The sequence below is a fragment of the Eumetopias jubatus genome, unplaced genomic scaffold, assembly GCF_037043125.1.
Source record: "Eumetopias jubatus isolate StellerSeaLion01/CBP00866 unplaced genomic scaffold, mEumJub1_p1.0 scaffold_3, whole genome shotgun sequence".
Classification (NCBI taxonomy): domain Eukaryota; kingdom Metazoa; phylum Chordata; class Mammalia; order Carnivora; family Otariidae; genus Eumetopias; species Eumetopias jubatus.
Genome location: NW_028274809.1, coordinates 29840790 through 29865028, shown reverse-complemented (window position 1 = coordinate 29865028; position 24239 = coordinate 29840790). Strand labels below are relative to the sequence as shown.

General features: G+C 40.0%; 1 protein-coding gene across 1 annotated transcript in view; it reads right to left on the bottom strand.

The window, feature by feature from the left end:
* Positions 1-10267: 10267 nt before the first annotated feature.
* Positions 10268-24239, bottom strand: part of DYTN (dystrotelin) — a 47810-nt gene continuing 33838 nt past the window's right edge. The window contains exons 10-12 of the mRNA XM_028112118.1: positions 20547-20706; positions 17815-18322; positions 10268-10371 (exon numbers count right to left, since the gene is read on the bottom strand). Of these exons, the coding sequence (XP_027967919.1) occupies positions 10268-10371; positions 17815-18322; positions 20547-20706 (772 nt within the window). The remainder of the gene's footprint in view (positions 10372-17814; positions 18323-20546; positions 20707-24239) is intronic.

Sequence of the window (24239 nt, the reverse complement as noted above, 5' to 3'; positions counted from 1 at the left end):
ATCCAACCTCTGAGCTAACTCACATCTTGGAATTAAAAACAACCCACGTTTTTCTTGACTATTGACCATTTGTTTACTTGAAATGGTGGGAATGTCCAGAGATAAATCATAAGCCACATTCTCTCAGAGTACTTACTTAAGCCTGCTAGCATGTTCCTTCAAATGGTGGCTTTACTGCCAAATCATCCCACTGTCTGAGAGAGTTAAAATAGCTTCCAAAGAGGACCAGGGGATTGAGCAAGTCAGATTGTATTCACTCTGATAAATTGTTCTGGGATGCTGGATATTGTTAATGAACTAGAGGGCCATACATTTAACTTGAATACACTGCATGACTTCCAAGCCATTAACCACTGCTTATGTACAGGCATACACAGGACTATATTTATTAATTACCAGTTACTGACTGTCTGTAATACCTAAATCTTGTTTGAAAGAATATTTTTGAATACTATATAAAACAAAGAACAAACAAACAAAAAACATGAACAAAAATGGCAAATAAAGCATTCTTCTAATGGAAACAAAATTAATAAAAGCTCTGGACCCCAAGTAACATTATTGGACTCTCTTTATTTCAGTATTTGGTGTTACCATTACTGATAATCTAAACTCTAATAAAATAACAGTAAGTATAAGTATTTTTCGATTAGCATATTTTCTATTTGATTAGATATTAAAACTCCATAAGTGGTTAGTTACACTTTGCATTGCTGAACAGCATTATAATAAAAGAATCCATAAAAAAGTTTTCTCTGAAAAATGAACAGACCTGATGAGGTTCACAGTAGAGAAGTCCAATGAACAAATGTATTTGAGATCTAGACACAATGTGATTTTTAAAATTTTTTTATTGTTATGTTAATCACCATATATTACATCATTAGTTTTTGATGTAGTGTTCCATGATTCATTGTTTGTGCATAACACCCAGTGCTCCATGCAGAATGTGCCCTCTTTAATACCTATCACCAGGCTAACCCATCCCCCCATCCCCTCCCCTCTAGAACCCTCAGTTTGTTTTTCAGAGTCCATCGTATCTCATGGTTCGTCTCCCCCTCCGACTTACTCCCCTTCATTCTTCCCTTCCTGCTATCTTCTTCTTTTTCTTTTTTCTTAACATATGTTGCATTATTTGTTTCAGAAGTACAGATCTGTGATTCAACAGTCTTGCACAATTCACAGCACTCACCATAGCACATACCCTCCCCAATGTCTATCACCCAGCCACCCCATCCCTCCCACCCCCCACCATTCCAGCAACACTCAGTTTGTTTCCTGAGATTAAGAATTCCTCATATCAGTGAGGTCATGTGATACATGTCTTTCTCTGATTGACTTATTTCATTCAGCATAACACCCTCCAGTTCCATCCACGTCGTTGCAAATGGCAAGATCTCATTCCTTTTGATGGCTGCATAATATTCCATTGTGTATATCTACCACATCTTCTTTATCCATTCATCTGTCGATGGACATCTTGGCTCTTTCCACAGTTTGGCTATTGTGGACATTGCTGCTATAAACATTGGGGTGCACGTACCCCTTCGGATCCCTACATTTGTATCTTTGGGGTAAATACCCAGGAGTGCAATTCCTGGATCGTATGGTAGCTCTATTTTCAACTGTTTGAGGAACCTCCATACTGTTTTCCAGAGTGGTTGCACCAGCTTGCATTCCCACCAACAGTGTAGGAGGATTCCCCTTTCTCCACATCCCCGCCAACATCTGTCGTTTCCTGACTTGTTAATTTTAGCCATTCTGACGGGTGTGAGGTGGTATCTCATTGAGATTTTGATTTGGATTTCCCTGATGCCGAGCGATGTTGAGCACTTTTTCATGTGTCTGTTGGCCATTTGGATGTCTTCTTTGGAAAAATGTCTGTTCATGTCTTCTGCCCATTTCTTGATTGGATCATTTGTTCTTTGGGTGTTGAGTTTGATAAGTTCTTTATAGATTTTGGATACTAGCCCTTTATCTGATATGTCATTTGCAAATATTTTCTCCCATTCTGTCGGTTGTCTTTTGGTTTTGTGGACTGTTTCTTTTGCTGTGCAAAAGCTTTTTATCTTGATGAAATCCCAATAGTTCATTTTTGCCCTTGCTTCCCTTGCCTTTGGTGATGTGTCTAGGAAGAAGTTGCTGCGGGCTGAGGTCGAAGAGGTTGCTACCTGTGTTCTCCTTTAGGATTTGGATGGACTCCTGTCTCACGTTTAGGTCTTTCAACCATTTGGAGTCTATTTTTGTGTGTGGTGTAAGGAAATGGTCCAGTTTCATTCTTCTGCATGTGGCTGTCCAATTTTCCCAACACCATTTGTGGAAGAGACTGTCTTTTTGCCATTGGACATTCTTTCCTGCTTTGTCAAAGATAAGTTGACCATAGAGTTGAGGGTCCATTTCTGGGCTCTCTATTCTGCTCCATTGATCTATGTGTCTGTTTTTGTGCCAGTACCATACTGTCTTGATGATGACAGCTTTGTAATAGAGCTGGAAGTCCGGAATTGTGATGCCGCCAGCTTTGCTTTTCTTTTTCAACATTCCTCTGGCTATTCGGGGTCTCTTCTGGTTCCATACAAATTTTAGGATTATTTGTTCCATTTCTTTGAAAAAAGTGGATGGTATTTTGATGGGGATTGCATTGAATGTGTAGATTGCTCAAGGTAGCATTGACATCTTCACAATGTTGGTTCTCCCAATCCATGAGCATGGAACATTTTTCCATTTCTTTGTGTCTTCTTCAATTTCTTTCCTGAGTATTTTATAGTTTTCTGAGTACAGATCCTTTGCCTCTTTGGTTAAATTTATTCCTAGGTATCTTATCGTTTTGGGTGCAATTGTAAAATGGGATCGACTCCTTGATTTGTCTCTCTTCTGTCTTGTTGTTGGTGTATAGGAATGCCACTGAGTTCTGTGCATTGATTTTATATCCTGCTACTTTACTGAATTCCTGTATGAGTTCTAGCAGTTTTGGGGTGGAGTCTTTTGGGTTTTCCACATACAGTATCATATCATCTGCAAAGAGTGAGAGTTTGACTTCCTCTTTGCCGATTTGGATGCCTTTGATTTCTTTTTGTTGTCTGATTGCTGTGGCTAGGACTTCTAATACTATGTTGAATAGCAGTGGTGATAGTGGACATCCCTGCCGTGTTCCTGACCTTAGGGGGAAAGCTCTCAGCTTTTCCCCATTGAGAATGATATTCGCTGTCAGTTTTTCATAGATGGCTTTTATGATATTGAGGTATGTACCCTCTATCCCTATACTCTGGAGAGTTTTGATCAAGAAAGGATGCTGTACTTTGTCAAATGCTTTTTCTGCATCTATTGAGAGGATCATATAATTCTTGTTCTTTCTTTTGTTAATGTATTGTATCACGTTGATTGATTTGCGGATGTTGAACCATCCTTGCAGCCCAGGGATAAATCCCACTTGGTCGTGGTGAATAATCCTTTTAATGTACTGTTAGATCCTATTGGCTAGTATTTTGGTGAGAATTTTTGCATCCATGTTCATCAAGGATATTGGTCTGTAATTCTTTTTGATGGGGTCTTTGTCTGGTTTTGGGATCAAGGTAATGCTGGCCTCATAAAATGAGTTTGGAAGTTTTCCTTCCATTTCTGTTTTTTGGAACAGTTTCAGGAGAATAGGTATTAATTCTTCTTTAAACGTCTGATAGAATTCCCCTGGGAAGCCATCTGGCCCTGGGCTTTTGTTTCTTGGGAGATTTTTGATGACTGCTTCAATTTCCTTAGTGGCTATAGGTCTGTTCAGGTTTTCTATGTCTTCCTGGTTCAATTTTGGTAGTTGATACATCTCTAGGAATGCACCCATTTCTTCCAGCTTATCTAATTTGCTGGCGTAGAGTTGCTCATAATATGTTCTTATAATTGTTTGTATTTCTTTGGTGTTGGTTGTGATCTCTCCTCTTTCATTCATGATTTTGTTGATTTGGGTCCTTTCTCTTTTCTTTTTGATAAGTCTGGCCAGGGGTTCATCAATCTTGTTAATTCTTTCAAAGAACCAGCTCCTAGTTTCATTGATCTGTTCTACTGTTCTTTTGGTTTCTAGTTCATTGATTTCTGCTCTGATCTTTATTATTTCTCTTCTCCTGCTGGGTTTAGGCTTTATTTGCTGTTCTTTCTCCAGCTCCTTTAGGTGTAGGGTTAGGTTGTGTATTTGAGACCTTTCTTGTTTCTTGAGAAAGGCTTGTATTGCTATGTACTTTCCTCTCAGGACTGCCTTTGCTGTATCCCAAAGATTTTGGACAGTTGTGTTTTCATTTTCATTGGTTTCCATGAATTTTTTTCATTCTTCTTTAATTTCCTGGTTGACCCATTCATTCTTTATTAGGATGCTCTTTAGCCTCCATGTATTTGAGTTCTTTCCGACTTTCCTCTTGTGATTGAGTTCTAGTTTCAAAGCACTGTGGTCTGAAAATATGCAGGGAATAATCCCAATCTTTTGGTACCAGATGAGACCTGATTTGTGACCTAGGATGTGATCAATTCTGGAGAACGTTCCATGGGCACTCGAGAAGAATGTGTATTCTGTTGCTTTGGGATGGAATGTTCTGAATATGTCTGTGAAGTCCATTTGGCCCAGTGTGTCATTTAAAGTCTTTATTTCCTTGTTGATCTTTTGCTTAGATGATCTGTCCATTTCAGTCAGGGGGGTGTTAAAGTCCCCCACTATTATTGTATTGTTGTCAATGTGTTTCTTCGCTTTTGTTATTAATTGCCTTATATAATTGGCTGCTCCCATGTTAGGGGCATAGATATTTACAATTGTTAGATCTTCTTGTTGGATAGACCCTTTAAGTAGGATAGAGTGTCCTTCCTCATCTCTTATTACAGTCTTTGGTTTAAAATCTAATTTGTCTGATATAAGGATTGCCACCCCAGCTTTCTTCTGGTGTCCATTAGCATGGTAAATGGTTTTCCACACCCTCACTTTCAATCTGGGGATGTCTTTGGGTCTAAAATGAGTCTCTTGCGGACAGCATATTGATGGGTCTTGTTTTTTTTTTATCCAATCTGATAGCCTGTGTCTTTTGACTTGGGCATTTAGCCCATTTACATTCAGGGTAACTATTGAAAGGTATGAATTTAGTGCCATTGTATTGCCTGTAAGGTGACTGTCACTGTATATTGTCTGTGTTTCTTTCTGATCTATGCTGCTTTTAGGCTCTCTCTTTGCTTAGAGGACCCCTTTCAATATTTCTTGGAGGGCTGGTTTCGTGTTTGCAAATTCCTTCAGTTTTTGTTTGTCCTGGAAGCTTTTTATCTCTCCTTCTATTTTCAATGACAGCCTAGCTGGATATAGTATTCTTGGCTGCATATTTTTCTCATTTAGTGCTCTGAAGATATCTTGCCAGTCCTTTCTGGCCTGCCAGGTCTCTGTGGATAGGTCTGTTGCCAATCTAATATTTCTACCATTGTAGGTTACATATCTCTTCTCCTGAGCTGCTTTCAGGATTTTCTCTTTGTCTCTGAGACTCGTAAGTTTTACTATTAGATGTCGGGGTGTTGACCTATTATTATTGATTTTGAGAGGGGTTCTCTGTGCCTCCTGGATTTTGATGCCTGTTTCCTTCCTCACATTAGGGAAGTTCTCTGTTATTATTTGCTCCAATATACTTTCTGCCCCTCTCTCTCTTTCTTCTTCTTCTGGGATCCCAATTATTCTAATGTTGTTTTGTCTTATCGTATCACTTATCTCTCAAATTCTGCCCTCGTGATCCTGTAGTTGTTTATCTCTCTTTTTCTCAGCCTCTTTATTTTCCATCATTTGGCCTCCTATATCGCTGATTCTCTCTTCTGCCTCATTTATCCTAGCAGTTAGTGCCCCCATTTTTGATTGTACCTCATCAATAGCCTTTTTGATTTCGACTTGGTTAGATTTTAGTTCTTTTATTTCTCCAGAAAGGGTTTCTCTAATAACTTCCACGCTTTTTTCAAGCCCAGCTAGTATCTTTAAAGTCATGATTCTGAACTCTAGGTCCGACATCGTACTAATGTCCATATTGAGTAGGTCCCTGGCTGACAGTACTACCTCTTGTTCTTTTTGCTGAGGTGATTTTTTTCGTCTTGTCTTTTTGTGCAGAGGAGAACAGATGAATGAGAGAACAAAATGCTAACAGGTTAACAACGTCCCCAGCAAATATAATGTATACAAATCAGAAAAGACCTGAAACCAGGGGAAAAGAAAGGAAAGAAAAAAGAAAGAGGAAAAAAAAGAAAAAAAAAGATAAAAACAAAAACAGAACAATACCAAAAAAGCAGAATATGATCAAATATGATCAGGCTAGTGCATAGATCAGTGCCACACACTAGATTTTGGGCATATTTTGGTCTGTTAGAAAAAAGTGCCTCCTAAAATTTTAAAGGAAGAAAGACATATATGTACAAAATAAGGGTTGATACAATGAAGGGGATGGAAGATGACTGTAAAGATGAAAATTATAAAAGATTTTATAAAAGGAATTGATAAGATAAGTTGTTTGAAAAAAGAAAGAGGATTAAAAAAAAAGAAAAAAGGGAGAGAATGTGATCAGGCAGGAGACTAGAACAAAGCCATACACTAGTGATTTAGGGTATATTTTGATCTGTTAGAAGAAACTGTCTCTCAAAATTTTACGGAGAGAACAACTTATATATATATGCCCAAAATAAGGGTAACTACTATGAAGGGATAAAATATGACTCTAAAAATGAAAAATAAAAAATGTTTTTTTTAAAAAAAGGGATTGATAAGATGTTGGTTGAAAAAGGGAAAAAGAAAAATAAAAAAAAAGTTAAAAAAATTAACTTTGATGAACTAATGAATCATGGTAAAAAAAAAAAGCCATGAATTCTATGTGTAGTATTCCCCTAGCGCTGGAGTTCTCCCGTTCTCCTTGATCGGTAAACTTGGTCTTGGCTTGCTGGCTGTTCGTGCTGATCTTCTGGGGGAGGGGCCTGTTGCTGTGGTTTCCAAATGTCTTTGCCGGAGGCTGAATTGCCCCGCCCTTGTCGGTCCGGGCTAAGCAAGCTGCTCGGGTTTGATCTCAGGAGCTTTTGTTCCCTGCAAGCTCTCGGTACAGCTTTGGAGGACCAGGGCGAAAATGGTGGCTTCCCAATCTCCACCCAGAGGAGCTGAGAACTCGGGGCCCCGCTCCTCAGTGCGCCCCCAGAGAAAAGCAGTCACTCCCATCTCCCTGGTCTCTGGCCGCACTCCGTGCTCACCCGGCCTGTGACCGAGCGTTTCTGTCTCTGGCACCCGACCCTGTGTGGAGTCTCCAAACCCAGCAGATCCCTGAGGTGCGCTCCCGCGCCACTCCTCCCAGGGGAGGAAGGGGAGTCTCCCCGGATCTGCTGCTTGTTGGGTCCCTGCTGGAGGAGCAGTGGCCTGATCGGGCCGCGGATCACAGTTTATGGCCACCCCGAGCTGAGAGCCCACGCCTTGGCTCCATCTCTGCAGCCGGCTTCCCTGCTCCCATACCTGGGAGCTCTGCCGCACTCAGGCACCCCCGGTCCTTCTGTGATCCCGAGGGTCCTGAGACCACACTGTCCCGGGAGGATTCCACCCCCCGCTTAGCCACTGGAGCAACGTCCCTCAGCGGAGCCAACTTCTAAAAGGTCCGATTTTGTGCTCCGCGGCTCTAGCACTTGCCAGAAGCGGCCGGCGGAGGCCACTCCCCCGCCATCTATCCTCCCGAATATCGCCTCGGATTCACTTCTCCGCACGTCCTACCTTCCAGTAAGTGGTCGCTTCTCTGTTCAGAGAGTTGTTGCTACTCTCCTCTTTGATCTCCTGTTGAGTTCGTAGGTGTTCAGATGGTTTGATCCCTATTCAGCTGAATTCCTGAGACCAGACGAAATCTAGGTCTCCTACTCCTCCGCCATCTTGCTCCACCCCTTGAATGCACAATGTGATTTTTTTATCTCTATTTCATCTTTCCAATTGTTTATCACAACCAATACTTGACAGCCAGTTTGAATTTCAGATACGTTAGCAATTTACTTGCATTTTCCAGATCTAAAGGAAGTGTCAGTAAATGTTTTTTCACAGAAGTTTGAGGGGCTTCCTTAAACTAAAAACCTCATCTAAAGGTTATCGGAATATATTTATTTAGATATTCCTTAGATAAAGGAATAGATATTCCTTAGATAAAGATAAAAATTGCCTTTGCAGGCAATTCAGTGGAGAAAGGGTTGTCTTTTCAATAGTCAGTGCCTGAAGAAATTTTGGGGGGTAATGGGTATGTTCATGACTTGATTGTGGTGACAGTTTCACACGGGTATAATATGTCAAAACTTAAGACTGTACATCTTAAATACATGCAGTTTATTGTATGTCAGTTATACTTCAATAAAGATGCTAAAAAAGCAAAAAAAAAAAAAAAAAAGAAAGGGAGAATTAAGTCCTAAGAACAGGGGAAAATAGTCTGGGGAAGGAAGTGGAGAGGGGAACCAACCTCAGCTTTTCTTGGTTAGGAGTATGAGCATGTTAAAAACTGCCACATTGTATTTCTATGTGGACTCATGGTTCTTCTTTTGTGTCACTTTCTCTAATACCTTTCATCACATTCCTAAAAACCATCATATAAACTTATTATCTCTTATAAATCATGGAAGAAATGCCACTCTTGCTCTCAGAAAAGCCTGCCCTTTGCCCCTTCCCCTCTCCTGGGTACTATACAACAGGGGCTGCCAATTTTTCTGTAAAGGATCAGATAGCAAATATCATATGATTGTAGGCCATCTGGTCTCTGCTGCAACTAATAATCAATTCTGCTTTTGTAGAATACAAGTAACCATAAACACTATGTGAATGAATGCGCATGGCTTTGTTTATGGACAGTGAAATCTGAATCCATACCATTTTCAGGTGTCCGAATATATTCCTCTTTTGACTCTTTCAACCATTTTTTAAGGTGTAATAACCACTCTTAGTTCATAGCTCAGACAAAACAGGCAGTGGGCAGGATTTGGTGTGTGGGGTGTGGCTTGCTGATCAGTGTTTTAGGGGCTGCTTATTAAGCTTGCAAGGACCCAGCTGGGATAAAGTGAGAAGGGGCAGTGAATAAAATACAAATACAAGATCTGTGACAGGCTGAAAAGCAAATATTAGCCTGAGATTGAACAGGGATAACCTGGTCCTAATCCTATTCAACTGGACATTTTCTTCTGGAATAGTACTAGAAATTACAGATCACATAAATAAAAATCCATAGCCTCTCTAAATGCAACATGGATTGCCCATCAGATAATATGCAAAAGACTGGAATCAGAGCAATATTTATTGAGAGAAAGTACAGAGCAGGGTATAGGCTCAGAAGCCGGGTTCAAATTTCAACTGCATCAACTGCTGGCCAAGCAAATTTAAACAAGTTACCGACCCTCTTTGTGCCATAGTTTCCTCATAAAATGAGATATCTATTTGCTAGTTTTGTTGTGAGGATTAAATGAGTTAGTACCTATAAGGTGCTTAGAAACTAAGTGCTCTAATAGTCAAAAAAATTTTAGCTATATCTTTGGACATTATTAAATTAAACATCTGTACCCCAATCATACATGCAGAGAAAGGAGGCTGACAGTTACTTTAGCCAAACTCATTGGATATAGGATTTTAGTGAGAAATGTTTATGCTTTCAAAATAAATTTATTTTGAGATAATTGTTGATTCATATACAGTTATAAGAAATAATACAGAGACATCCTGTATACTCTTCATCCAGTTTCCCTCAAAAGTAGTAACATCTTGCATAATTATAGTACAATAATGCAATCAGAAAATTGACACTGGTACAATCCATGGAGTTTATTCAGATTTCACCAGTTTTGCATATACTCAGTTGTGTGTGTGTGTGTGTGTGTTTAGTTCTTTGCCAAGCCTGTTCTCCATCAGGAGCATCCAGATAGAAAATCTGGTCATCGATTCACTAATTTAAATGATACCTGAAGAAGACAGTTGCATGAACTCATGTAAATCACACACTAGAATATCACTACCAAGGTATTCAAATTAAGAAAAGCCCTCTATTGGAAACTCAGCACTCCCAGATTTAACTTGGCCTCTTCTTTCCATTTCCCTCCCACCCCTTGCTCCCAAGGATTTACTCTGAACTGAAGAACTAAGACACATGAGTAGGGAGATTAAAAAATAAAACTCATTTTCTTCACGCTTCACACCAAATTATTGAGAAGCAAAAGGCTTAATTCTTTTAGTATAGATTTTGAAAATATGTTTCATCATCATCCCAAGGGGCCTTTGAGCCAGGATTCCTTATCACTTCAAGTTAGACAAGGTGATTTGATCAACAAGGGCAGAGAAGGCCTTGCACACCCGCTCAGCTCCACAGTACAGGTCCATGTTTACTGAAGGCTGCGGGCCTGAAATAAAAAAACAGGAGAGTCCTTCAGAGAAAGCGCCTGTAGTTTTTCAAGCTGATCTAGCTAAAGCTCTAGCACAGAGAAGACATGGAAGCCATCTCTCCCCAGTTCCTGATGACAATGCCCTTTTTCTACCAGCTGGCAATTAAGATGGCTATTATTTGCCATGATCAGTTACTAATATAACTTGGCTGTATGTTCTCCAAGGGCATTTTTCCATGACTCTGAGGACAAATCTGAGTAGCCAGAAAGCCCACTCTTGAGCAGTGGTCTTCAAACTCTGGTGTCTATCAGAATCACCTGGAGGATGTAAACAGATTGCTGGCTCCTACTCTAAGAGCTCTGATTCTGTACATATGATGGCTAATTTTATGACTCAACCTGATTGGCTACTAATGCCCAGAGGTTTGGTCAAACGTTAATTCTGGGTGTGCTGTGGGGGTGTTTCTGGATGAGATTTAATATTTGAATCTGCAGACTGACTACAGCAGATTGCCCTCCCTAATGTGGTTGGGCCTCATCCAATCAGTTGAAGGCCTGAATTAAGTAGAAAAGCTGAGTAAGAGAATTCCTTCTGCCTGACTGCCTTGTGGCTGTCACATCAGTTTTCCTCTGCCTTCAGCTTCCCATGGAAATATCAGCTCTTCCTAAGTCCCTAGTCTGCCAGTTTTGGCACTGGAACCACACTCACTCGTTCCTCTAGGTTTCCATTTGCTGACAATAGATCTGGGGACTTGTCAGCCTCCACAATCACCTGAGCCAATTCCCTAAAATAAGTCTCTTTCTATATCTCTATCCTATTGGTTTTGTTCCTCTGGAGATCCCTAGCTAATATAGTATATCAGGGAGAGGCCCAAGAATTTGCATTTCTAATATGGTCCCAGGTGATTCTGATGCCCTTGGTCTAGGAACCATGCTTTGAGAACCTCTGCTGTATAGCTACTAATGAATGGTTGGAGTGGTCCCCTACAATCTATTATAAGGATTGTGTTGTAGAAAGATCTACAGTGTGTCAGTTATCAACCAAAAGTTTGATATGCATATTTTTTAACCTAAGAATTACATTTCTAGGAATTGATCCTACAAATATATTCACATATGAGTACAAAGATATAGGTCATAAAGACACCAAACCATTCTTACCGCAATAAAAAATTGGAAGAAACTTAATTATAGACCAATAAATAAATTAGGGTACATTTATACATGTGATAAAAAATGAAATTGCTCAATGTCTAAGGTATATTGTCAAGTGAAAAAAAAAGCAAAAGAACTATCTAACTTACGTTGAGAAAGGAAAGACATACAAATATACAGAGAAAAAAGTTGGAAGGAAAACTCACTAAACTGTTAACAGTCATTATCTTTGAGAAACTGGTGGCAAGGAGTGAAGGACAAAATGAATGAATCCATTTTTTTAAAATCCTGCACACTTAGGCATTTTAATACTGTGATGAACATGTAGTAGAACATTATTTGTGTAATTAATAAAAAACAAAATTGCAGGGAATGAAAACTTAGAAAGACTTATTTTATTAGTTACATAATTTAGTTACATGATTTATATAATGGCTGTTTTCTGTTGAACATAAGAAGAGAGGATTCATGGCTTTTTAAATCTATCTATTCTTTAACACTGTTCCAGAACTATAAGAACCTTGAATAAATAATATTTTATTGCCTTGTCCAGAGGAAAACTTATTTTAGGATATTCTGCTTCTCAGCCCACAGTCAAAAAAACTTAAAATACAGCAATAAAGAAATAGAAAAGCAACAATCCATTTCATTCATGGGAAGTTTTTCTTATTATTTGGCTGTTTTCTTTTTAAGCTTCAGTCTCTTGAAGTGTTAAAAAAAAAAAAGCCAAAGATACACGTCCACCTAGCACCTAGCATGATGCTTGGCATACACCTGGGATTCCGTACATGTTGGGACTGAATTAATGTACAGCACAGGTGGTAGCCTAATGAGATGTTAGAAATACCTGTGAAATTGATGGTCCAAAGGAAATACGAATGGAGTAATTCACTTCAATGTAACTAAAAATCTATCTGGTCTCTGAATGAATCAGGGATGTGAGAGGAGGCTACCAGAATGATAGATATAGAGATTAAAAAGTATTAGGTTATCTAGTCTAGGATTCCTCTGCTGGGAAACGGAAATTCTGAGCCTGTGTCTTCCTTACAACAATAACTAATTAAGCAAACCATATGTATTGAATATCTACTCTACACTAAGACTTCTCCCATGAGCTCCAGATTGTATACGTTGATGGGCACTCTGATATCCCTATTTTGATGTCTCTCAGGAAACTCACGCTTAACGTGATCCAAACAGAACTCTTGATGTGCCATCCCCCACCTCAGCTCTCCCCATTGCAATAAGTACATCGCCAATCCCCCAGGCCAAGCCACCACCATTTCCTGCCTAGACTACAATAGGCTTTTACCTGGTCTCTGTGCTCATCCCCTCGCCCTTCCCCAAACTATTCTCCACGCAATGCCAGAGTATCTTTTTTTTTTTTTTTAAAGCTAGAGTATCTTAAAAACATAATGTACCCCTTTCAAAATGAATGCCCAGTGTCCAGCACATAGTAAATGCTGGAGGAATATTTGTTGAATGAATAAATGAGTGATGAATGATGAATCAATGGAGCTTCGTTGCTGGAAGTCTGTATCTTCTCCCATCGAGAGCAATTGCTTCTACTTTTTCATACATACATACATATATATATTTGAGAGAGACAGAGAAAGATTCAACAAGATTTCAGTATACACCCCCCCGGGGATTCCCAGGCAATATTTGAGCAGACTACCTTCTTAAATAAGTGAGCTAAAGATACAGTGTTGCACTTCTCTCTCCTGAGCTTGCCCTGCTCTTTATTTTCTTAGAATTTGCTGAAGTTCAAGCTTCATTTTCTGATTATTTATAATAATAATGTTGATGACGGTTTCATGTGAAGAAGAAAAGACCGGGGCACCTGGGTGGCTCAGTCGATAAGCTTCTGCCTTCGGCTCAGGTCATGATCCCAGGGTCCTGGGATCGAGCCCCGCATCGGGCTCCCTGCTCCGCCTGGAAGCCTGCTTCTCCCTCTCCCGCTCCCCCTGCTTGTGTTCCCTCTCTCTCTGTGTCTCTCTCTGTCAAATAAATAAATAAAATCTTTTAAAAAAGAAGAAGAAGAAGAAGAAGAAAAGACCAAGAAGAACCCTCCCACATCCACTCCCTGGCCTTCCCTTCTCGTTCCCGTTTGTACAGTGACAAACGGATGACACAGAGGGATGGGAGAGAGGCTGGGAAAAGGATTTCAGAGATGACACAGGAAATTTCACTCACAAATGGAATGAAAATAATTTAATGAGAAAATAAAACTAGAGTATTATGTCTTTTTTTTTTTGTCACCACAGAAGCAAATAGTGTTAGACACTTTCAAATTGAATTCCTTTACTGCAAGTGTAAGCAAATTGTTTGCTACTGATTTTTAATCCAACATTTGGAATTTAAAGAGGCTTGGGGAACCTCTTCTACATACTTTCTATTAAACTCTCATAGTCTCGTGACATCCTGTCATCCTGTCTTGATATTGAATGACTGTATTCAGTCAATGTCTACAACTGCCTGCAAACTGACCATCAGGCTTGCTGTTTTAGTCTTATTAATAGCTTTTAAGTAATGTAAAGTTCATCTTAATTTCCAAAATGTGTTGACTCCTTAGCAAAACTCCAATCTAAAAGGATAGTCAGCTCCGATTGACTGACTTTGCTCAGCATAATTATCATATGGTTTTACTCATATGGGGAATATAAGAGACAACACAGTGGATCATAGGGGAAGGGAGAGAAAACGGAATAGACAGAAATCAGAGAGGGAGAAAAACCATGAGAGAATCTTAACTATAGGAAACAGACTGAGGGTTGCTGGAGGGGAGGTGGCTGGGAGGATGGGGTACCTGGGTGATGGGCATTAAGGAGGGCACGTGATGGAATGAGCACTGGGTGTTATAGGCAACTGATGAATCACTGAACTGTACCTCTGAAACTAATGATGTACTATATGTTGGTTAATTGAATTTAAATTAAAGAAAAAAAGAAATAAAAGGAGAGTCAGCTACAGTGAGACAGGGAAGTCGAAGGGATCCTGTGAAGGAAAAGGCTGTCTTTTTTTTCCCTTTGCTTCTTTTCCTGCTTCTACTCTTGCCAGGACCTGCACCCCCTCCCTATACATGCCTTAGGGTATGTCTTCCTTGTAAGGGACAAAGAGGTAAGGATATCTTTGGGGTCTTCCAGCACAACAGATGGTATCTAGGGAATGACCGGGCAGAGCCATTATGCGCCTGTTCCAGACCACTGTCGCTAGACATCTTTTTGCCGAGACCTCCTGGCGCCGGGAATAAGGGCTTATGATAGACACCTGGACTCTGTCTTTGTTCTGTCCAGTTCCTACATGCCTGAGAGGACACGCGCACCACACCACAATTACCAAGAAGTCCAGACCCCAAGCAAAGACGAGACTCCCTCTTTTCCTTTCTGAGTCTCCTGGACACTCTCTCTCTCTCTCTATATATATATCTTCAGTAAAATCTGCTTTCGCCTCCTGGTGGCTCGCATTCGATTTCCACCCTCGGTGAAGCCAAAGATTCTCTTGGCTGGTCCAGCCTGCCTGAGTCACCAGGATGATCACAACACTGGCTGGAGATGTTGACACTGGCTGAGTAAATCTTAACATGTTACAAGCAGTGGAACTTTCTAATTTTCCGAATAATTCTCAAGTTAAAAACAAAACAAAACGCTGGAGCAGTAAAATGACCAAAAACTTCCTGCTATTATCTGATGCATCCATGACCGAGAAATAAAACAAAGGTAACCAATACCCTAATTTAGTTTGTTTGCCTTTCCACCTCTTCATCAGTGTGGTTATCACACTTCTGGTTCTGATTAGGTTTGGTGTAATTTTGGTAAGCATGCATAGACTATGCATAAATTATGGCGTGTACTTTTATAATCTATATTGCCAATGGCTAAGTAGAATTTGCAAACAAGATCATATTCAAAACCAGATTGAACAAAGATAAAAACTTACTTAGAAATGTTTGAATGAGGAGTGACAGTGTTTAATAAATGCAAATAGTCATGGAGATTAACATAGATCCTATGCTTAAAAACATTAAGGAGGGGCGCCTGGGTGGCTCAGCAAGTTAAGCGTCTGCCTTCAGCTCAGGGTCCTGGGAGAGAGCCTAGCTAACATCAAAAGCACTTTTGTATAATAATGCATAGCTCCAGCAGAAGCATCTCAATGGTTTTATTTAAATTTTAAGTGGAAGATGAGGTAATTTTTTGAGACTTTTTTTTGCATTTTCTACAAGATTGGACAATGCTAATTGCATCTTTATACATTATTATTGCATCATCTAAATGCAGAAATAAGCTTTACCCTTTCATGATTTTCCTTTTAATAATATAATCATGTGTGTACATATAGATAGTTTTTTTAAATAAATAGACTTTGATAAAGTAACTTAAAATATGCAAACTGCCTAAGTGTTAGGACAATGTCTTCCCAATGTGTGTAGTCGACCTAGCTTATTAGCGATCTGGAATGTGCAACACAGCCTACTTGATTTGTGAGGGCTCTGAGGAATCAGCAGCTTTTATAAGCTCAGCTAGAGAAACCTAACAAAAAATAAAAAAGAAGATGTTAAAGACTAAAAGACTTTTGTAGAATAAAAGTCAAATTTTTATGTGAAATTTTCCTAAGAAGTTTAAGTAGATGTTGACTTTGTTTTGAGTGCTCGTCGTGACCCCGAAGAAGTTAAGATGGAAACACAGTGGGTGGAACTTTGTGTCGGCCTCAGCATCAGGTACAAGGAGTTCCCATCCTGTCTTTGTCTCAGGCAGTCTGAGCATGCTTCTGGCATCTCTGTGATCTTGTCTTCTCTAACACAAGGATTGTAACTCCAGCTCTTCACAGTAGAGAGTTTTAGAATCACCAAATAATGACTTCATTGACTCGGCTCTGCCAACTTCAATATACAACTGACATTATGATGTCCTGATTTTACAGGTCTCCAACTGTTATGGGCTGGGTTGTGTCTCCCTCTCTAAATTCATATGTGGAAGTCCTCACCCCTGTACCTCAGAATGTGAATATATTTGGAGTAGTTTCTTTAAAGAGTTAAGTTAAAATGAAGTTATGTGGGTGGGTCCTAATCCAATATGAGTGGTGTCTTTATAAAAAGAGCAAATTTGGATAGGGGCGCCCACAGAGGGACACCTTGATCTCAGATTTCTAGCCTCCAGGACTGTGAGAAAACGAATTTGTGATGTTGAAGCTACCCAGCCTGTGGTAGGTACTTTGTTATGGCAGCTCCAGCAAACTCATCACCAATTCAGAAATATTTTGAGAAGCAAAATATTTTCCTTAGATTCAGAAACACATGAGAATGTTATCCTTTGCTTTATCGCAAATCTCTAGATGATCCCTCACACATACAAGATCTGAGGCTTTCAAAAAAGACACAGATATAGGTATATAGGTATATAGGTATATTAAGGTAACAAAACACTATAAATAAGACAGCATTAGTCCAAAACAGAAGAAATAACTATAGTTTAAAAATATTTTTAAAGAGCCTTCAGAATTTAGCAATGAGCTGTAGCTTATGAAGAAGATGGTACTACTTAAATTAGAGAAAGTTAATCAATGATCCTCTAGGAAGAGCATCACTAGTACCCCCATTTTTAGGTGGTAGCATCAGGCTGTCCAGTTATATTTGTGGTAGTACTATTGACAATAATAACTACAACAACAAAATTATCTAATATTTGTTATTTATATTTTATAATTTAATATTTTATATTTCACATACATTTAACATAAAAACTTGGCTTATTTTCCTAGAAAAGTCTTTTAGTCTTTGACATCTTCATCTCATTTTTATTTTTTTCTTTTTGTTTCTCCAGTTCAGCTTATGAAAGCTGCTGATTTCTAAAATATTTGTAGTTATTTCCTATTATTGAATGCTTGGATTGTGTCAGGTGCTATAGTAAAATCTCTTATGGTCTATCACCGTTTATGCTCACAAGAACCCTGAGAACTGGGCAATACTAGACGTGAAGTTCACAGGTGCTACTGATGTCCAAAAGGTTCACAACTCTGACTGTTACTCACTAGATGAATTGTAGTTGTTGGGATAATGTTACAAAATCAAGTATTTAGGGATGCCTGGGTGGCTCAGTCGGTTAAGTGTCCAACTCTTGATTTCGGCTAAGGTCATGATCTCAGGGGCGTGGGATCGAGCCCTGCATAGGGCTCCTTGCTCCCAGGGAATCTGCTTGAGGATTCTCTCTCCCTTTCCTTCTGCCCCTCCCCACCTTAACAAAACTTAACTGTTTAAAAGGCATCCTCAATTCCTGGCCAACACTACCTCCATTGATTGTGAAATCTTACCTGACGGCATTTCTAGAGTGAAGACATCTGTAAGTTTTGACAACAGTTCTTGCAGTTCCTTTTCCTCTAGCTCATCCTTTCCCTCCTGGATGTTAATTGTCTCTTTCCTTTCTGCCGGTGCCAGAGCAGGACTGTTCATTTCAGCGGGAACAATCTGGGGGGTGTCCTGCGGCGGTCCTACCTGGGAACCGGGTGGGGAGCTAAAGATTTCCTTTGGGACCTTTTGTGCTTGGCTTTGTGCCCTGGTGCTTTGTGTTGACTTCAGCTGCAAAATGGCCTCTGGTGATTCTGAATTTGGTAGAGCATGCTCTGCATTTGCTTGACTTTGGCGACTTCTGTCAACGATGGTTGGGTGAGCAAGGGGTTCCCATTCTGAACGATTCTCAGTGGCATTCGTGACTTGGGAAGAATCTCCTTCCCTGCAAAGCCTTTCACCCTTTCCATGGTCACCCTTGGAAATCATATTTTCACAGGAAGAGGATGAAGGATGGAGTGGCTGTAACACTGCCTGGATAAAAGAAAACTTGATGAAGAAATCGACATTTATCTTACCTTTTTCATAAGTGCATTAAATTTTAATCTTCTAGTAGAAAATTTTAATGCAAGATTTTTCTTTCTCCTTTCTAAATCCATTATTATTGATTTTATTTTATGCTGTTCGTTCAATGTCTATCTAAAACTATCTACAAAAGATACAACAGCCCAGGTTCTAAAATATCACAGGGAGTAATAATGAGGAATTTGGGACAATTCTAGGTCCTAAATGTTCAGGTTCTAAAGATATCATAAGGAATTTCCGAGAACATCAGCATCTATTGAATTGGTATTACAGTAAAACATGTTCATAATGATCCACCTAGGTAGGTACATTGGGGGAGGGCTCATAATAAGCCATCGGTGTAAAATCTAGGGCGTATGCTCTCTACGAAGCACAATTCCCAAAGCGTGGTCCACAGATTCCTGGAAATCCCTAAGACCTTTTAAGAGGTCTGTGAAGTCAAAATTATTTTCACAATGATACTTAGATGGTCACTGTGTTGACATTTGCCCAGATGGTGAAAAGTCAAAAGTAAGTAAGGCTAAAATAGGTAAGGCACTACCTTAGTACAAAGCAAGACAGCACCACACAGTGCTAGTGGTCATGGTACTCTTCACTATCATGCTATCACAGCTAAAACACCAGCCAACCAAATAACAACAACGAACAGTTCTACTTAAGAATATCCTTTTTTTTTTTAAAGATTTTATTTACTTATTTGAGAGAGAGAGAGAAAGCTAGAGACAGAGCACAAGCAGACGGGGAGAGGCAGAGGGAGAGGGAGAAGCAGACTCCCTGCTAGGCAGGGAGCCCAGCACGAGGCTTGATCCCAGGACACTGGGATCATGACCTGAGCTGAAGGCAGACACCTAACCAACTGAGCCACCCAGGCGCCCCATGAATATCCTTGATGGTCTAACAAAAACTCTTAATTTTCTTAACTATAACTTGTCTTTTTAATATTGTGTTTGATGAAATGGGAAGTGTGTAAAATACCTCTAATATTATTGAAACACAAAAGTTGCCTTTTGTGTGAATGACTTGCAGACTGTTATTCAGACTTGGATATTTGGCAAATATTTTCTCAAAAATGAGTGAAGTGAGATTGGCACAGTAAGGAAATAATTAACAACATGTATTGCCAATTTTAAGAACTGAGTTTTTAAGCAAAAATCAGAATTTAAAAAACTTGCATTCATCACCATGTGCATAACAACTTTCCAATTCCTGAAGACTTTCCCAATGAGGTTAGTGGTGATATTAATGAATGTGATTTTTCTTTTTGGCAGAGGGGCGGATATTGTATAATGAGCATTAGGAAGCCTGGCATAGCTCAGTGAACTTCCAAGTTACCAGTGTATCATGCTACAAAATCATGCATGGGTAGAAAATTCACTCAAAGAGCACAACAGAACATCGTGTTTTAATGAAACAGAGTGTGAGGTAGATAACGGTTTCAGATATAATGCTTCAACTATCCTTTAAGAAGCAAGCGCTTATTATGTGTTGGTGTACTACCGAAGAAAAAGATCTCCAGTGATGTGAAAAGACTATTAAAATATTATTCTTTTTCAACTGCAAATCTCTATGAGGCCAGATTTCTTCATATACTTCAACTACAACATCTTGCAACAGACTGAACGAAGCAGTTATGAAAATCTGTCTTTTATTAAGCCAGATATTAAAGAAATTTTTTTAAAAACTATAAAGTAATGCCACTCTTCTAAGTTTTTTTTTAAATATGTAGTTATTGTTTAAAACTGTTACATATATAATGGGTTTATTTCATATTTATGTTAATACATTTTTAAGCCACTTCTCACTTTTAATTTTGATCATGGTAAAGAGCAATAGATATAACCCACAAAAGCTCCTTGGGATCCTCAAAATGTTTTAAGAATGTAAAAAGGATGCAGAAACCAAGAGGCTAAGCATCAATGCTGTAAAGGACCACTTTGCTCTAGATCTAGAGTTTCTCACTGGCACCAATATGGTAACACCAAATCTCCTAGTGGTATTGCCTTCAAGAATGGGAAGGAGAGAGACTGGGGATGAAAAGTGGGAGGAGGTGAGGGTAGGGAGAGAAGAGGGGAAGAGAAGAAGCTAATCAAAGTGAGGTGAGAAGTTTCAGGCTGAAGTCCTCCCAGAGCCAGAGCATTTGAGGTCTGATTTCCGGGTGGTCCACACTTCATACCTGGAGATCCTGCCCCAACTGCTGTAGCTGGGTCCACAGGCTATCCTGGTTGGCTGTAAGTTCGTGAATCTTGGTTTCAAATCTGCAGCTTTTTTCTTCCTGCGAGGCATAGATGGCTTGCAACTTGTCTTTGTAGCAGTCGAACTGTTTTTTAGGGAATCTGCAAAGAGGACACGTTTGAGTGAGTTGGGAGGGCAAGAGGCCAGCACACTAACTAGCTCCCCAGCAAAATGCGCTGTCAGTCCTCTCTGTGCGAGAAGATGCCGGAGAAGCCTGTGCCTCCGCTATTATTTCACATTGATCAATGCTGTTTTATACTGTTTGACCGTTCACCACGCACCGCTGACCTTCGTGCCTCTTATGTACACGGTTCCACCAAGAATTTCATTGGCATTAGAAGTGTTCTAGAAAACTCATCATGCCTGTTACGGAGTACTTTTGACAGCATACCTTGACTAGCTACTTCAATTTGAATATTGGCTTGATTTGTTATCCTTTTGTCTGGAATCGCTCCGTTTAGAATGACAGTATACATGTCATGGCTAAACACCTAACACCTGACCAGGATAGGGAAGGAACAAGGAGGCAGGCCATTCACGAACTGCCGGTCTGTTTTGGCTTCTCTTTCTAAGTCTAGTTGTTTATTGGTTTAAGAATGAACCAAGCAGTCAGGGCAAAACACTTAAACAAACATAAACCAAATAAAAAATAAAATAAAACATAAACCAGATCATGTCATTTCTCTGCTCAAAACTCTCCAGTGGCCCCCCTCCTTTTTAGAATAAGCCAAGTCCTTATAAGCCAAGGCCCAACAGTTGGCCAAGACCCTCTTTCCTCTTTCATCTGCTCTCTGCCTCCTCTTGTGCATTCCTTGCCTCGCAGCCACACAGAACTCGTGGCTACTCTGGACACACCAGGCATGTCCCCCCCTGAGAGTCTGCTCTTTGGCTTCTCTGCCTGGAACCTTCCTTTCCCCAATTCTTTCTCTCCTTACTTCTCACATCCTTCAAGTTGTCACTCACCATCGTATTTTCAGTGAGACCATCTCTGATTGCCCTACTTGAAACTGCAAACCAGGACCCCCAACCTTACCTCCAGCACCTCTCCTATCTCCTTCTCTACTTTGTCTCCATGTCTAATTGCTACAGAGCTTGATAAGGTCTGAGATTTTGGACTTCATCTTCAGTCTTCAAACCTCTGGACAGTCACATTATATGACATAGGACATATTTTACTTATATATTACTTGCTTTATTACTTAACAATTGCTTATTGTCTCTTTATTCTGGCAACATTTTTCATCTTTTTTGCTTGTTGCCCTATATAGCCCAGCCCAGGCCTAAAATAATCCCTGTTACAGAGTACGTATATAATTAAAATTGGCTGAGTAAAGTACAATCTTATCTTTAATCAGTGTGGTTGGCATATTTGTGGAATTTGTAGAAATTATCTTGCTGGTGGGAAATGCAACAAGATTTCTCAATGTTAGAGCCTTTGAAATTCCTAATTAACAATTACCAAGATCTAGAAGAGGTCTTGGAATTTGGTTTGGGCTCCCACCCAGTGTGGGCATCTCTGAAGGAGAGCCCTCAAACTTCCAGGCAGTCACACTCAGGTGAAATGGGAGTCTGACTCTAAAATCCTTGATCATAATTGGAGTTTCAAATATATCTTTATCATGGGTTTTTCAGAAAGGAGTCAGCCCAGGGATTTGATAGCAGACAACAAAGATACATTCTTAGAAGTCATCTCTGGCTGGTTTTTTAGGCAGTGTTGTGCTTCTTATGACCACCAGTGATAACAGTTTCTCTCTTTTTCCTATGCTGTTCCCCACCCCCATCCCCTGGCCTTAATACAATTAGCCAGATAATTTAGGTTATTCCTAACTACTGAAATAGAGCCAAAGCCCCCTTTTTACCTTCCTATTGGGCTTACTATTTCTCTGCTTAAGGAATTTCTTCTAAATTAAAAAAAAAAAGCATGGTGATATCTTTGTAGAATTTTTTTCCCATAAAAGCAAAGGGAAATGCTTTTGGTTTGTCTCTGCTGTCAATGTTTGTGCATTCACATGTGGGTCCTACCTTCTTTCCCTGTGGAGTGTGTTAATGGATTCATGAGTTCTCCACAGTTCATTCCTGATGCTGACCACAGTCTAAAGCAAGAAATACAGAAAATAAATCTTTGGCTTTTGGTTTGAATTTAAACCACATTCCTAAAAATTCACCATAGGAACATGATAATTATATATACATGTATTACATATATAATATATATTAATTACATATATTCAAAAAGTGAGTGGTGTTTGGGTTTCGGTTCAGATACAATGATGCAGACGTTCATATGCTCACAGTGCAGTTTCATGATCTCATTTTTACATGATGCTTTTCTTTAAAGGATTTTCAACATAAACAAGATCTTTAGGTTTTAAAAATCCATTAGAGTAGTCCTTTGCCTAAGTTAGGTTCCTGCCCAGAAAACCACCTTCCCCAAAAGCATCTACGAAAAGCAGCTGGATCACTTTCTTCTCCTTGGCTCCAGAAATCTTTCCCTTTAGGGTGCCTGGGTGGCTCAGTCAGTTAAGTGTCTGCCTTTGGCTCAGATCATGATCCCAAGATCCTGGGATCAAGTCCCATATCAGGTTCCCTGCTCAGTGGGGAGTCTGCTTCTCTCTCTCCCTCTGCCCCTCCCCCTGCTTGTGATCTCTCTCTCTCTCAAATAAATAAATACAATCTTTAAAAAAAAGAAGAAGAAAGAAATCTTTCCCTTCTATCTGCCACCTTCTACTTAAACTTTCTCATCTTTCCATTGTTTTCCACACGGATGTGTACTGAGAGTCACGGCTTCTCTTTGAATTCACCAAGGCTCTTTGCATTAATAGTGATCAGCTCAGCAGCTCTCATTCAGGATTTTCCCACCAAACCTTGCCGCTCCTCATATCACATTCTGCTCCCTGAATGGCACCCAAGCGCAAGTCCTGACCTGACCCAGCCTGGCCCAGCTTCTGGGGCACCATGCACCGGCCCTTGGCTCCCACACGTCTGGGTGGAAGATTGGATTTCATTACTCTACATTTATAAGCAGCTGTGGCTACACTCTGTGTCCTCATCTCCTTTCTGAGAAGGATCTGAAGAGGGGTTGGCCCCCTTGGGCACATTGGTCTGTGGGAACAGCCTGAGAAAGGAAGAGGGAAGGGCGAGAAGAAGGAGCTGAACTACAGACATAAAGTCACACTGTCTGGTTGGTGTGTACTCTGTGGCCCCTCTGAGTGACCTGGGCCCATCTGCCTCTTCACTCAAATGCTCCGCTTCCAATGTCTTGCATAGTCTTTGGATCAGTGAACTTTATATTATTAATATCAATGTCATCATGTGGCATATGTCGTTTGGCAGTTGAGAAGCATTTCAGGTTAGCACGTAGGGGCCCACCATGATTCATCCATAGAAAAGGGCCTATGGTTTAGTTAGTCATTCTCAGTTGACAGACGTGAGGCTGTTTCCAGTTTTTCAAAAGTATAAGCAAAGCTGCAGGGGACCAAGCTCTACCTGCCTCCTTGAACAAAAATGCATGGGCAGGATTCTCAGGTTTTAAGTTTAATAGATAATAGCCCTGCGTGCACACATGCACGCATATTTGAAAATGTATAGATACACCGCAAACAGATGCGAAGTTCTACCCCAAACAGATGATCTC